Source organism: Lupinus angustifolius, chromosome LG06, assembly GCF_001865875.1.
Source record: "Lupinus angustifolius cultivar Tanjil chromosome LG06, LupAngTanjil_v1.0, whole genome shotgun sequence".
Classification (NCBI taxonomy): domain Eukaryota; kingdom Viridiplantae; phylum Streptophyta; class Magnoliopsida; order Fabales; family Fabaceae; genus Lupinus; species Lupinus angustifolius.
The window spans coordinates 21,537,457-21,554,043 of NC_032014.1; the positions used below are offsets into that span (position 1 = coordinate 21,537,457).

The 16,587-nt window shown below is 31.5% G+C and overlaps 2 protein-coding genes across 3 annotated transcripts; one reads left to right on the top strand and one right to left on the bottom strand.

Moving 5' to 3' along the window:
- Window positions 110-4,020, bottom strand: LOC109350157. The gene is made up of 8 exons (XM_019591314.1): window positions 3,717-4,020; window positions 3,526-3,581; window positions 3,042-3,204; window positions 2,488-2,576; window positions 1,855-1,987; window positions 1,419-1,511; window positions 842-944; window positions 110-745 (listed from the first exon to the last, which is right to left on the bottom strand). Exons 1-8 carry the CDS (start codon window positions 3,951-3,953, stop codon window positions 366-368), a joined length of 1,254 nt encoding a protein of 417 aa, XP_019446859.1. The 5' UTR covers window positions 3,954-4,020; the 3' UTR covers window positions 110-365.
- LOC109350158 (single-stranded DNA-binding protein WHY1, chloroplastic-like) lies at window positions 6,868-15,398 on the top strand. 2 transcript variants are annotated; one of them, XM_019591315.1, is made up of 8 exons: window positions 6,868-7,102; window positions 7,219-7,319; window positions 7,413-7,505; window positions 8,086-8,180; window positions 8,402-8,475; window positions 8,732-8,820; window positions 9,417-9,562; window positions 15,388-15,398. In XM_019591315.1, the coding sequence occupies exons 1-7, from the start codon at window positions 6,937-6,939 to the stop codon at window positions 9,537-9,539; spliced, it is 741 nt and encodes a 246-aa protein (XP_019446860.1). In that variant the 5' UTR covers window positions 6,868-6,936; the 3' UTR covers window positions 9,540-9,562; window positions 15,388-15,398. The 2 variants fall into 2 exon arrangements, with proteins under 2 accessions (XP_019446860.1, XP_019446861.1); XM_019591316.1 differs by lacking the exon at window positions 15,388-15,398 and having other exon boundaries at window positions 9,417-9,567.

Here is a 16,587-nt window from a genome sequence, read left to right on the forward strand (position 1 = left end):
AATGTAAAACTGCAAAATTCCTAATTATCCATACAAATTAAAATAATGAAGACAAAAACAAATTTGCTAGGATAAAGTCACACACATATTGACTCTTGGATATGACAGGTCCCTAGAACTTCATCCATCCAAATTATCCAATTACTGCCCTCAAACCTAGCAAAGTTCAGTTAAAATTCTGACTAATTATTTATACTTGTGCAGCATTACTCAATAGTACTGCTGCAGATACATAAGATTCAGCCAAAAAATATAAATCTTTTCTAATTCTTCTTACTGTCCTCATTAAGATTTAGCTAGATATGCTTTTGTTTTTCACAAGTAGGATTATTCAAATTAGAGGATTTTCAGTAATAATACTCCTACTAGGACACTGATTGTTCCCCTTCTGATTGCTCATCAACAATTATCCTACTAGGACATGTCCTACTATTGTGTCCTTCTTTGTGGCACAACCGACACTTGTATGATTTATGAGAAGCCAGGTCCCTTCTTTTATTAGAAACAACTTGAGGGCACGCCCTACAGTTATGGCCGTAACGATGACATATTTTACACCGATACTGTTTTTTAACTCTCCCGTCGGTATGGCTTATACTTGACTTTATACATGTTCTTCTGTTGTGGCCTTTTTCCCCACATAGCCGACATGCGTATTGCCAACGGATCAAACCATCTTTGAGTTCTGGACAGTAATGTCTCCTATGCCCTTCGCGTCCACAATGTTGGCAGTAGAATTTCACTCCTGCATTATACAGGTGAAAAAAATAAAAGCTAATGAGTGAAGTTCAACCCTGTCTACCAGCATTAAAGTCACGACCGTGCAGGATATAAAAATTACCCTTCATAGCGATGCTCCTTTTCAGACGGTTTATTGGATCACTGAAGAAAGCTTTCATAGTTTTGGAACTATGCTTTCTTGCTGCAACAGTTCCCTTGGCTTTCTGCATCCATTAAACCAAACTTTTACTACAAAGAAATTATTAGTGTTCAAAATTTCTAATGCTTCAAATAAATGCAGAGTTTCTCTCTGGCAAGCAGAACTTCGGTGTCAAATAACTCAAGTGTTGAGTAACCCATGTCCTTCATGTAGTTTTCTTATATTTCTTTCCAAAACATATGCTAAGGTTAAAGAAAACAACTTTATTATAGAGTAAAACACTAAGCTTGTTACTCCAAAGATATATGCATAATCGCATCGAGCCTCCATTTACGAATGACATCAGATTGGCCCTTCAATGGTACACATACGTTTCATCCTTTACTGGCCAATTTCATGGCAAAACTGTGACATTGAAGGACTAATTTAATGTCAAGTATATCTTTGGAGGACCAATTTGATAAATCATAATACTCGGATAAATGAACATTTTTAAAGCACCAGATTTAATTGAAATAAAAATCTTAGCATTATAAACCTTAATGGCAGCAACTCTCTGTGCCTGAAGCATTGGATCTTGGTGGATAATCTTCATGTGGTTACTAAATAGACCAGTTTTTGCATTGAGACTCTGCAATCATCCAACTACAAAAAGATACTTAAATTTGCAACCAAAGCAACATAAATAAATCCTTTTTCAGATTATCATATTAATACTTCATAAACAAAGCGAACGACAAACATGCACATTGAATTCAAATCATTATACAAATATAACTGTCCTCTGTATTACATATACTTTTAACAGTCTCTGTGTGTATTCTATATATGTTAGTCAATGAAAGGAACAAGCCAACAGGCTCAACTTCTGAGATTCATGCAAAATATATGCATCTTAACAATTTGCATCCAATATAAGTGTGTAAGGTAAGGTTATGCAATATAATGGAAGTAAGGTTAAGCATCCAACTTACTTTTAATGAACGACTAATCTTTAATCCGACTTCGGGAGTTGGTGATTGGTAAACACGCTTGGATTTTTTCTTCACATCTAACTTTATGTCTAAACTGTCGACTTCATCGTCCTCCTTCACTTTAAGTGGTGAACTGCGTAAAAGTAAAATCCATGAGGAAACATTCTATATGACCACAAAACAAAATCGATTTGCATAATTCAAAGATTTGGATACAAAATAATCAACAAATCTATGTAACCTGTGTGTTTATCAAGTATGTTAGCAAAATAAACCACCATTGTATAGGAGTTCTATGAGATCATAACGGAAATAAGTTCAAGGAGATTTCAAGTCAATTTTACAAGATGACAAAAATGAACGCGACGAAAATAAAAATCAGAAGTCATTGAGATTGTAGCTCAATTGGCAACAGCTCAGAACTTTAAGACTTGGGTGTGATATTGATGTATCAAGTTCTTCCATTTACAGAAAAATGTTGCAACATATTTCAGAATCCAAGATATTAAGATGTTGCAACAAAGAGACTGATCCTTTTCTGAAGTGAATGTGCTTACAACAAAAGTTAGAAAGTGTTTGAAAATGTGTAAAAAAACATTGACAAGGATTAAACAGAAGATAAAGAGCAGTTACACAGAACGAGCTCTCTCCCAAGGTTGTTCATCAATTGATTCTTCCCATATAACACAATCTCCTGAGCACTTGTGGCAAGTCACTATACCCTGTTTACATGAAGACCGAAGGGAGAAAAAAAAAACTTAGTTTTTTCCGCAAGTGGTACGAATACTAGGGAAATATCGAGCAAGAATCAGCGAAGAATATATAAACATATGATATGCAAAATAACAAATGTTTTACTTAACTAGTAAATTGTGTCATAAGTGAATAAGTGTCTCGTCATGATAAATTGAAACTGTGGTAAGGTTAGTTGATTAACTAGCAGATAGGCGTAAAATGATATAAGCTCCTAGCTTATAAGTCATAAGCTACCTAAAGTAGCTTATCAAATATGAGCTTATAAGCTCATAACATACTGAAATTACTCTCTTTACCAAACACAGCTTATCTTTTGTCAGACAATCTAGTTGACTAGCTTATATATGCACCCAATCCTGAAGAGAATGTCAGAAAACCAAGAAGGAATTATTCCTTATTCAGAAAACAAATGCAATTACAAAAGTATGTACCTTTCCATTACATTTAGGACAGTCAGACCTTGATCTTTCTATTCCACACTCTGTACAAGGAGTATAACCTCTTCCGCGACAACTTGGACAAGGTAGCTCTCTGATATACTGTCCATTCGGACCAAACCACGACCTCGGTTCTGGTGTACGAGAGTTACCTTTGCTGAAATGAAAATTTTAAATTTATTGAACAACCCTTCATCATAAAGCATGTAGTATGAAATAATCATAACAACATTAAAATGTTAACTATCTATTTTGAGTAATTGAAATGCAACAATATGACAATGATTGTATGAAAATAGTGAAGAGAGTTTGTAATTAACCATACTACATAACTTACTAACATTGTATGATAACATAATTGATGTCATATTTTCATTAACAATGCAGAACCCAATATTCACAAATAAATAATATATCATTCACAAGAATTGAAGATGGAAAAAAGTGAAAAGTAAATTTAATAAAAATAAGTTGAGACCTTGGCTTGTGTTCCACTTCCAGCCCGAAGAGTTCCTCTGGAGAGTTGTAATCAAACTGTCAGAAAAATATCAAGACATCATTATATATATGTATGTGTGTGTTTGTTGTTTTGTATTTTTTAAGGTTTGGAAATATAAAGAAAAAATGGAATGGAATGAAATGAAATGTTAGAATGAAGAGTGAGGGTGCCTGGTGGGTTTGTTTAGGGATGGAATGAAAGGAATGATCATTGGTGAGTGATGAAGAACAAAGGATAATGTTCATGTTGTTGTTTCTGTTTCTGTTTCTGTTGGGATTGGAATGAAGCAATACAAAGAAGAGACGATGAAGCATGTTTGGTAACAACAACTTGGTGCATGTTGTTTTTGTTGTTGTTGTTAATGATGTGCTGAACTTGAATAGTTGATAGTGGTAAGAAGAATTCATCAAATCAGAAACAAAGAATCTCTGAAGACAAGATGATGAATAATGGGAACTAGTTCTTTGAAGCTGATGATGTTTGAAGTGTGTGGCTACAAAAAGGATACAACTATTATTACAAGTTTTCACCCATGGAGTGCAAATAATTTTTTTATCCACCCTTATATCCATGCATTCTCTTATCTCTCTTTTTTTTAAATTCTTTTATCTTCCATACCAATTTTTTTTTTCCTTTTATCTCACTTTTTATTACTTTGTTTACTTAAATTTATCATATTTTTCATTTAACATCATCCATCATGTCTATTGCTTTATATAAAAAAAGTCATAAAATTTTCATTATATAATATATATTATAATACTAGCTCTATTTGTGAATATATACCCTTACGAGTAACTGTAGCTCAAACAAAATTTCAAACTTAATTATATATTTATATCTTTTAAAATAATCAATATATATAAATAATTAGTTCAACAATAATAACATATATATGAGGCTTATATTCATTTTTGGTTAGACAATACTTTTTAAGTGTAAATATGTCTTTAGAGGTGAAGGAGAAACAAGTAAATTCATTTGTGAAAGCATAAAAAACATATCAAGGCTAGAGTTTCACTTTGCAAGATACACAAAGATAAATAGAAATCTCTTCAACAAGTGAAAGGAAGATGGAACATATTCCAAAAGTGTCGTTAGAAGATAGAATGTCTCTCCTAACTTTGTTGTCTTTAAGGGAAGTCCTAAAAATGGGGACAAGATTCCTCTCATGGAAATGTGAGGGAGGGCATTTTTTTAAATTATTAATTTATAAAAAAGTAAAAATATGAACTATTGAATTTTTGTTATTGTCATGTGTTATAATTATACATATGCACTGTCATCTCCATTAATGGAAATGACTCTCACAAGAAAAATCAAGCCATAGTCTTGACATAATCCCTTGTAAATAATTATAGCTTGGTATAAGTCTTTTTCTCATTAGATTTGCTTTTTGCTCCTTGAACCCCTCTCATTCTTGGTTGGGAAATTAGAAAAGTCTTTCTAGAGATTTGTTTTGACATTTCGAGTTGAAAGTTTGACAATCTAAAATACTTTAATAAGGAGTCATTGAAGATAAATTCATAAAAACACGAGCACCACTTGAAAAGAAAAGAAGACTCTAAACTCAAGTGCTTGAAGGAATATAAGATATGAAGAGTTTCAATTATCGAAAAGAAAAGAGCAAAGTCTGCAACATTACTTAGAATATTCTAAGAAGTTCAAGCCTTTTTACAATCATAGGGCAATTAGTTTTTGGAGTACAAGAAAATGTGGGTATTATCTACACATCAGATGTCCATGTCAAAGTAGTTTCCAATCACCACCAACAGGTAGTGGATGATATAAATCCACTCAATTAAGCATTAGAATAATCACTATAGATAATTTAGCATGAATAAAATATGTTATGTTTATGTGTTTTTGTATTATTAAAGGTATCTCTAAGGAACAATCCTCTTTAGAGTGTTTGGTTGTTCATCCAACAAATGTTATTTTTTCAGGAATCAAACTCTTATTTTTTGGTCATCTTAAAAGATCTAGCAGTACCATACATCACTAAAAGAACGTTTTGTTGGTACATGTTATAGTTATGTGATATTAGGTAAAATAGTCAATTTCTTACATTTTCATATATAAAGAGGATAATTTAGAATGATTAATTAAATGATTTAAATATAATAGATTATATAAAAAAATGGACTATCTACTTATAAAACCAAATAGGATTTGATGTTGTGATTCTCAATTTAGCTGTAGGAAATGTTCGATCTAAAATATAAAAAAAGAAATAATTAAAATCTACTATTTCCCATAATTAAAATCAATCGTATTTTTTTAATGAAATAAATGTGATTAGGTAAACACATTTATATCTTAGTTTTTTTTTAAGAGTATATTACACTGACACCCCCTGAGTTTTAGTGAAATTATACAAACCACCCTTCACTTTTCTAAACTTACACAAACTTCCCTTAGTTTTGTACTTTCATTACACTGACCACCCCTGTATAAGAAATAAGTGTAATTTTTAAACAAAAAATGTGATAAATGCAATTAAGTTAAACAAAACATGATATATTGTGTAGACAAGTTTAAATAATATACAAATCAATGTATCTTTATTATTTTTGGTTCGTTACACTACATTATAAGAGTTGTTTAAACAATATTTCTTTATAATTGTTGTTGCATTTTGTAACAAAAAAAATAAAGATACATTGATTTATATATTATTTAGACTTGTCTACACAATATATCATGTTTTGTTTAACTTAATTGCATTTATCACATTTTTCGTTTAAAAAATTACACTTATTTCTTATACAGGGGTGCTCAGTGTAGTGTAATGAAAGTACAAAACTAGGGGAGGTTTGTGTAAGTTTAGAAAAGTGAGGGATGGTTTGTGTAATTTCACTAAAACTCAGGGGGTGTCAATGTAATTTACTCTTTTTTTAATGAGGATCCATTATAATGTTGAGATTATAATATGAAAGAAGTAATATATAATAGTTTTGATTTTAATTTGTTTTTTAATAAAAATTGATAAAGTCTCATTTCCTTTTAGTAGTGACCTCTCCAACATTTTGGAGAGAAACTAGAGTTATTTATATAATATCAAAAATATTTTTTGAGTATAATATTGATACTAACCTTTTATTTACGTTATTTTTTATGAAAAGTCAAACATAATAAGATAATAAAGTGACAGTGTAAAAAACTCTTACATTATCCGTGTATATATTTTTTTCTCACATTTTTACCCTTTTGTTAAAGAATTAAGCCCGAGTTTGTAATAATCCTTAATGGTATGTTTGTGTATAAATCTTTACCGTGCTAGTGACACTTGAGAAATAATTTGGAAGTATTAATAAAAAGGGGGGAAAGGCAAAAGGAAACCCCAAACCTACTAAGAACATCAGAGAATAGGAAGACAGAAAGGTGAAGATGTTGTTGAAGTTGTCATTGCCAATGCCATCACCACTTCTCTCTTTCTCTCAAAACTTCATTCCTTTTTCTCATCCCTTCAAACCCCTTCTCACTTTTAACAACTCAGTCAAATGCCGCCACTCTCAACCCACATCACAGGCTGCAACCCCAACTCCTCATTCAGGTTCCTCTCTCTTAAACCCTTCTTTGTCTGTAGGGTTTCTTCAAAAAAAGACAAAAAAGTATATCTTTTGTACTCATTTCTTTCCTGTTTTCACATGTATGTCTGTGTGTTTTCAGTTGAAGCCTTGCCACCCAGGGTTTATGTTAATCACTCCATTTACAAAGGGAAAGCTGCACTTACACTTACTCCTAGACCACCAGAATTTGCCCCACTCGAAGTATGTTTCTTATTTTATTTTTGAAGTGTCCTAATCTTTCTGGAGTTGTGAATATAATGTTTAACAGTGGATGAATTTGGTGCATTTTTTTAGTCAGGAGCTTTCAAAGTATCTAAGGAAGGTCATGTGCTGCTTCAGTTTGCACCTGCTGTTGGTCTGCGCCAATATGACTGGGAAAGAAAGCAGGTTACCCATACTTCTCTAATTTCATATATGAAATATGAGTGGGCATCCACCAAGAATAAGTTTTTTAAACTTATTTCTCATTCTAGCCATCAATTCTTGTGGAAATATTATGATTTGAATTAGTGACTATATTTAAACTATTAGATATCCATAAAATTGATGTATGGTTAGATCCCTCCCAATGAAATATAACTCAGGAATTATTCCCTCTTCTAACAGTATTGCATCATCACTATTTCAAATTGCTGCAACCACACCACATCACAGTAATTGCGGTGTGATGCTGAATCACAATGAAACGGTCACAATAGACCGCAACGCAACCGCATGGGACCATATTTTGACTGCATCGGGCCGCAACGCAACTGCATGAGATCATATTTGGATCGCATTAGACCGCAACACAACTGTATTAGGCCACATCAAATCACATTGATATCAAAAATATATTTTTCCTCAAAATAATTCACATTGCAACGGTCGCAATCCGTATCGCAACGACCACAATCACAGTAATTGTTACCACAATTTAAAACATTGTGCATATCATAATCACACTTTTTGACAAAATTGAGTGCAGATATTCTCGTTATCAGTGGGAGAAATGGGAACTATAATTAGCCTTGGTGCAAGGGATTCTTGTGAATTTTTTCATGATCCTTCCAAAGGCAAAAGGTATTTTCTTCTCTTTAGCTTCTAAATATTATAACATGTAAATTTGAAATGTTGGTGATTATTGCTTCATTTATCTCGTGAATAAATTGTATCTTAAAGTGTGAAAGGGGCCACAGGACCTGACCGTGTTCTTATCTCTTTGAACCATGACTCAAATAAAATAAATGTGTTATGACTTATCACCATTCCGAAAGATTGAAATTGTCTTGTTATGTATGCAGTGATGAAGGTAAAGTCAGAAAAGTTTTGAAGGTGGAGCCTCTTCCAGATGGTTCTGGCCACTCCTTTAAGCTTAGTAATCCTCTTTCATCTTGAAACATTGTCCTATTATTTTATCATATTTGTTTGTATTTCCTTGCCATCTTTAAAGGCTATGTATGTTGAAATGATTCAGTCCATTACATGTTTAAACTGCAAAAAGCTCACACGGTGATGCAATATTTTGAACTTGATCAGCCATAATGTAATCATTTAAAAAGGTTCAAAATCGCTAATCAATCTATGTGTTACCATTTGCTCCAGTTCTAACCTTGTTGTGGTGGTTTTTGAAGGTGTTCAAAACAAGCTTGTGAATGTGGATGAAAACATCTATATCCCTGTTACAAAAGCAGAGATAGCTGTTTTGAGCTCAATTTTCAATGTACAACTCTCTTCCCTTTGCCTTCTAATTCTAAAATTTGCACTGATATGGTTTCGTGATTGTTAAATGGAAAGATTTAGTAGCAAACAATGACTGATCGATCATTAAACCGTATAAGAAACAATGAAAATCTGACTTATGCAGCAAACTTCTTTGCAATAATAGTAACTCTATTATCTCAGTCCTCTAAAGTGTGGGGAGAAATAAAAAATTATGATCATGATTCATGAGTAATATACTTGCATGTATGCTGCAAATCATGGAGTTCGTATAATTATAATCGTTGATTTTTTAATGAATGGGCATTTATATGCACTTTAGAGGAGCTAAATCCCTTATCCGACGACCCTCGTAGTCGAAAACTCCTTTGTCTGGTCAGATTTCCAGGAGCATGCATGCCTTTTGCACTATGGTGATACAACCATTAAACAAGGAGTTGTTTTAAAATATGTTTCTTGATTTTGATAATGCAATCCGTTCTTTGTGATATTTATTGTATAACTTTTGTGTCTACCTTTCTCATTTAACATAGGAGAGAATCAATTCACTCCATTCTATACAACCTGATTAATAATTTTGTTGGTTTTTGTGTGTAGTTTATCATACCATATCTAATAGGTTGGAATACCTTTACAAACTCCATAAAGCCAGATGAATCCATTGGAGTGAATAGTAATAGCAACCCAAGATATGGAGGAGACTATGAATGGAACAGATAGATAGGGATCAATCACTTCATGGTGTTAGCTGAGAATTGTTTTACAAAAATTGAGAAAGTAACTACTTAGAACAATGATTTTGAGTAACTTGTTTCTTGTGGGTATTCAAGAAAGAGATTATGGTGAATACTACTTATCAAATGTATAATATGTAGTGGGTAGGTGAAGAACTTAATTAACTTAAGCTGAAAAAATGCTTATAGTTAACCAACCTTTGTAGTTTAAGAAAATTATGAAATGCTTTTTTTTATTGTATATTATATAGTTGTTGAATAGGTTGTCATATCAAAAGTTGAGGTCGACCTTAATTTTTTTCATTTTAAGTTTTTTTTAATGGCAGTATATAATCACGAAAATTGAGGTCAAACTAAATTTTTTAATTTGACATGATTATCTATTGAACATAAAATTCACTAGGTTTTTCTTCCTAAATTTCTACCTTAATAATTATCAAATTAACTTTTCCTTGAACGATTTGAGCATAATAGTATGAACAATTGGATTTGCCATATTGAAGAGTTTTAGATTAGATTTGCAATAATTTTGTGTTTTAGATTAGGTTTACAATAATTTTGTGAATGAGAATGAGAATGAAGTACTCATAAAGCCAATAAGGATATATATATATATATATATATATATATATATATATATATATATATATATATATATATATAGTGATTAATAGTGTTTTGGGAGAATAAAGTATCTTCATATGTAGGAGATAAATTATCTCTTTCAGCCATTAAAATTATGACATGTGTCCTATTTAATCATTTTTTACAAAAATATTTTTAAAATTAATCAAAATAGTACACATGTTATATTTTTATTTATTGAATAAGATAAATTATCTCCAAATATAAAGATATATTTATTTCACCGTGTTTTCAATGTTGTTGAAAGATAGATAGGTGGTGAGGATGTTGAGTCCAGCAAGGAAGAGACTAATGAGAGATTTTAAAAGATTGCAACAAGATCCTCCTCCTGCCATTAGGGAGTGGAGCTCCCCAACACAAAAATATTATGCTTCCTAATGCACTCATCTTTGGATATTCTTTATTTTCATGACTGTGGGGTTCCCTTTATTTTTTTACTAACTTTTAATTCTTACATTCAAATTTTAGTCTATGAGGATGGAAGAATATGCTTGGACATTTTACAAAATCAGTGGAGCCAAATTTATGATGTAGCTTGGTTTATCTCGATAAGAATTTGCTTAGCTTGAAATTTGATATGAGTTATTTTTTTAGTTCGAGTTTGACTCAATTAAAGTTTACTAATTATTTGGCTCATCTCAAATTGGTTCATTTGGATAATTTAAATAATTAATTCATTTTTAAATAATATTTCAAAAAGTTATATATATAAATATAACAAGAGAAATTCGTTTACACCCAAGTTAAGTTACATTAATTACACTCAATCTTAGACATCCATTTTCTTAAATCTAACGGACGAAACTAGTTAGACTTAAAAGTTATTTAAGATTTATTTTTTTTTCTCTCATCATTTATTTCACTCATCCTTATAGTCCGTTGGATTTAAGAAAATGAATGACCGAAATTGAGTATAGCTAGTGTAACTTAACTTGAGTGTAAAATGATCATTCCTCATATAAAAATATTAAACATAAAAATAATACATAGACATGATATAATAATGATAAACATAAAAGATTAGTTTTTTTTATATATATGAGAAGAGCTTCGTTTATACTCATGTTAAGTTATACTAGTTAAACTCAATTTCAGCCATCAATTTTCTTAAATCTAACGGACCAAATGGGTGAAACGTAAAAATTATGTAAGATTTATTTTCTCTCTCTCATCACTTATTTCACTCACCCTTATGATCCGTTATAATTAAGAAAATAGATAGCTGAGATTGAGTGTATCTAGTATAACCTAACATGAACATAAACAAATCACTTATTTTACTCACCCTTATAGTCCGTTATATTTCACTCACCCTTCTCGTGATGCATGTGCTCAAGAATCAGTTCACAAGTCTACTAATCCATTGGAAGATGGTAGTGATCTACAAATGTATTCTTTGAATGAAGGAAGTAGTGATCATGCACCACAACCTAATGACCCTGTCTCTGAACCTGCTGATGCTGAAGCTGCTGATGTTGCACCTGAAAATGAAGGTGATCACCTTGTTGAGGAAGGTAGAAGTAAGAAGAGAAAGAAAACCCCTAACAAAGAAAGTCAACCCCCAAGAAAAGGAGGTCATCCCCCAAGAAGAAGAAGTCACTATGTCAAAGTTGCAGTTCAACGCACATTTTAGATGTATAACATGCTTTTGTGTGCTTTTTGTTTGACCGCAGTAGTATATTGTCATGATTAACAACGCTTCTAATATGATGTTGTATTGAATATATACCACATCACACAAAAAGAGCTATCATATATTTCATACATACAACAAGGCATCGTACATTTAGCGTTGTCATATATTTCATACATAAACAACGCATTTTATAGGCATTATTAACAACGCTTTTTCTTGTGTTGTTGTATTGCATATATATAACAACGCATTAGTAGAAAAGCGTTGTTATATTATTCATAAATATTTTCAAACAACACCTTAATACAACATCACATCACACACATAGCGTTGTTGTAGTAAACATATACAACAATACTGTCTATAAAAAATGTTGTTGTATTAATCCTTTACAATAAAACATTCTAGGGCTACCCCGAGAATTTGCTGTTAATTTTTCTAAATTAATACCCGCATATACATTTATTAGCAGCACAAACATTCTCAACAACATAAACACATTAATACAGGCCACCAGAAGTTTGTTTTATTGACATCAATACAATTCAATACAAACTACAAACAATGAATATTTGCCAATTTTGTTTTGAGAGAGTACATATTACAAACAAACAAAATTATGCAAATTGCAAACAATCAAAATTAAGCTATAATTATCTAAAGACTACTTGCATCTACTTTTTCCTTTTCTTTGATTGTTTTTGGGTTGTAAGATCATCCTTATTTGGAGGAACATATTGATTCATCCAAAGCCCTTCATCGTGATTATCTCTTATATATAAATCATCATCCGTAGTTGGTCCACTCCCATGCGACCGATATGTTCCAAAAAAGAATCATCTTCATCAATATCTTCAGATTCTTGGTCATCAATATTATTAACGATTATTTTGTTAGTTAAAAGAACAATGAACCATTTCATATCAGCTGAATCACTAACATATAATACTTATTGAGCTTGTGATGCTAGAATAAATGGCCCATCTTTATATCGTGGCCTATTAAGATCCACTTGCATGAACTCTAACTCATCAACTCGGAAGCCATTATTATTATCAACCCAAATACAATAAAAAACCAGCATCTGAAACAATGTGTAATCCAATTCCCATATTTCTTCTGTCACCCCAAAGTATGACATGTTCGCATATATTGAATTTCTATCTTTTGTAGTTGACATGTGTAATGTTCGAGCAACAAGAGTCACACCACTATTTTGCATTTTACTTTGTTCATCTTGTTTTTTCGTATCACATGTGAACCCATTAATTAGGTAACCAATGTAGAATAAGACTTGAATACTTGGATCATTGACTAATCATTTCAATCATTCGGAAACCGAATGTGCATTTATATTTATCTCCTCATCAATGTGATTTTTTAGTCACTTTATGAAATACCAATTATGCTCTTTAGAAATCCAATTATTATTCTTACTTGGGTAAGACTTCCTTAGCATCTCCTTGTGTCTTTCAACATATGGCTCAATCTCGTCGGTATTATATAAAACATATAAGTGCGTTTGCTCCAACTCGGTTCTTGTTATAGTCATTATTTCATTCCAGTAATACCATATTTCAATAGGCAAGAAATGCTCCATAAGTACATGACAATCATGAGACTTAAGACTTTTTAACTTGAGGTCTTTCATTGATATGAGGTTCGAATGTTGGAAGAGTACTCCTCTAGAACTTTAACACCATGAAGAAATTTACAAAATTCAATTTTATCATTCCTCGACAAAGTATAAGCTGTTGGAGGTAGAAATGTACGTTTTACCTTCATTATCAGCCCTAATTCCTTTCTTATTCCCATACTAACCAAGTCCAAACTTGCATTCAGGACATCTTTGGTCTTACCAGTGACATTGAGTAAGGTACCAAAGAGACTTTCAAACACATTTTTTTCAATATGCATAACATCGAGGAAATGTCTTACATATAATGAACTTCAATATGACAATTTAAAGAAGATTGACCTTTTCTTTCATCTATTTGTGACAATTTCTATTGTAAAAGGTTTAACAAAGTTATTATTCAAACACTTTAGCTTTTGAAATAATTGGTCACCCGTCAATGGCAAAGGAGCACGACCTTCTTCATTGTTCTCATCAAATGCTTTTCTCCATTGTTGATAGTGATGATATGAATGCAAAAATATACGATGGCCAATGAAGACATTCTTCTTATATCGTTCTAACCTCATTGAATGAGTATTGTCTTCACATACAGACAGATTACCGTAGGTAGGGAAATCACTGATTGTGCCGAACAACAAAGCCCTCAACTTGAAGCTTTCTTCCCTATACGCATCATATACATTTATGCATGTCTCCAATATTTGCTTCATGTCTTCAACTAATAGAGCCAAATATATGTCTATGTCATTTCCTAGTTGTTTAGATCTAGAAATTAATATAGATAACATCACATATTTGTGCTTCATGCATAAAGAAGGATGTGGGTTTTATATCACCAAAATCATTAGCCATGTACCGTGGGAGCAATTTTGAATACTACGTGGGTTAATTCCTTCTGTTGACAACAAAAGGCGTAGATTTCTTGATTCTTGACCAAAACTAGGATAGTCATGATGAATTTTTCTCCATTGAGGAGAATCTGCAGGATGCCAAAGCTAGCCATTTTTAGTCATTTCTTCATCATATCATGTCAACTTATTTGCATCTTTAGCATTGTAAGCATACGCTTGAATCTTGCTTTGATGATAAAATAATATGCATCCTTTTTGGGAATTGAGTCTTCCTTCTTATATCGTGATGCATTATATTTAGGACAAAACTTTAATGAAGCATACTCATTAAAAAAATAAGATGCAATCATTTTCACAAGCATGTATCCTAGTATAGTCCATGCCAATGGAGCATAACATTTGTTTTGCAAATCAGTGAAACTCTTATGAGTCCATCTATTAGTAAATTTCAACTTATACAACCTTGACACCATTGTCAATCTTGTGAATTTACTACAACTATCATATAATGGTTTCTCAGCATCACTTATCAACCGCTAAAACATCTCAGGATATTCTTGAAGATCCTCTTCCACATCGCTTGTCATTTCCTTGAAACAATCGTCTTCATATGCATTTGTAACTTCGAAACGATCGTCTTCATATCATCACAATCCATAACGTCTTTCTTCTCACCATGTCTTGTCCAACATGTGTAACTTTGACCAATACCGTGACACACTAAATGAACTTTTAACTCATTTAGAGTAGTTCGGTTTGAGTAACAAAATCTTAAGCAAGAACATACAATTCTATTAGGGTTTTCAACATTCTGAATTCAAAAGCTAATAAATGATTTCACTTCTTCCTCATACTCATTCGTCAATCGATTGCCACTCATCTATTTTCGATCTATTTTCAATTAACAAAAAAAATATAATGAGCATAAATTCCTAAATCTTGAAGTCAAGCTCACCAAGCAGAACAAATGCATTATTATGTAATTAAAAATGGTGGAACCCTAACTCGTAATGTAATAAAGTGAAAGACGTCGGAAACTCCAACTCACTACAAACTAAATGAGTGTAATCACTTTCACTCATTTATAAGGAAAATATTTATAACTCAATACAAGCTAAATATAATATAATTAAAAAGGAAAATATTTATAAGGAAAACTCACTTTCAATTCGGTGTTGAATGCGTGCATGATGATTTTAAGGTTAAACGAGTGAATGATTTTCAAAATTGATGTTGAATGATTTTCGTGTTGATTGAATGAATGATTTTCGAAATTCGGTGCTGAATGATTATGAGGATGAATGATTTCTGAGGTCAATTTTGAGAGTAAATGAGTTTCGCTGCTGGATAAATGAGTGTTGGGATTGCTGAATGTGTGAGAATGTGAAACATTTTAATTTTTTAGTGTCTGATAGTATCTCCAACAATGCATAATGAAGATAGCATTGTCAATTATACCTAATCAACAATGCCACCTACAAATAGCATTGTGGAAGAACTCTTCATTCAAATATAATGAAGGAAAGTGTTCCACAATGCAACCTGAAGAAACATGTGGAAGATATATTAATTTTTTTATTGAAATTCAGATTAATAATGATATTATGGCATTCGATTAATGATAATTAAATAAATATATAAAACAATTAATAATGACAATAAATAATATTCAAACAATATAAGAAATGAGAACCCATTAATGGATTAAGAAATGACAATTAATTAAAACCTAATAGCGTATCTTGTGTATATGCTTAAATGATGATCATATCGACAATGCTTCTTAAAAAGTATGTTGTTGTATAGGTAAAAGAAAATTATTTTAGAGATAAGTGTTCAACAACATTTTTTTTATGAATACGTTGTTAAATACAACATAAACAACAACACATTGATAAAAAACGCTATTGTATAGGTATACAAGAGCGTTGTTGAAAACCGTCATTTATAATTCTACATAATTAAGCACACAACAGAAAATAACCTAAATGCATATAGAAATAGAACATAACAACAACCTAAATGCATACAGAAACACTAAATCACAATTATATGAACACAACTGAATTTCTGTTAAATTTATATATTGAACATTAATTACAATGTACTGTTAGAGAAACAAATATTACATACAACAAAACATATACATTACATTGAATATTAATTGAATTTCCTAAGCTACAATTTGTGCAAAATTCTACTATACCTTTGTTATACATTGATTTCCCTAAAAAAACTAAGTACATACTGTTAGGTATCAGTG

Bases quoted from the DNA above. Each gene is read 5' to 3' on its own strand.
- LOC109350157 (XM_019591314.1), bottom strand. From the start codon at position 3,953: ATGAATTCTTCTTACCACTATCAACTATTCAAGTTCAGCACATCATTA. The intron at 2,577-3,041 runs GTACATACTTTT...TCATGTAAACAG, and splicing joins GTCCTAAATGTAATGGAAAG to GGTATAGTGACTTGCCACAA. The intron at 1,988-2,487 runs GTAACTGCTCTT...ACTTTTACGCAG, and splicing joins TGGGAGAGAGCTCGTTCTGT to TTCACCACTTAAAGTGAAGG.
- LOC109350158 (XM_019591315.1), top strand. From the start codon at position 6,937: ATGTTGTTGAAGTTGTCATTGCCAATGCCATCACCACTTCTCTCTTTC. The intron at 7,506-8,085 runs GTTACCCATACT...AATTGAGTGCAG, and splicing joins ATGACTGGGAAAGAAAGCAG to ATATTCTCGTTATCAGTGGG. The intron at 8,476-8,731 runs GTAATCCTCTTT...TGGTTTTTGAAG, and splicing joins TGGCCACTCCTTTAAGCTTA to GTGTTCAAAACAAGCTTGTG.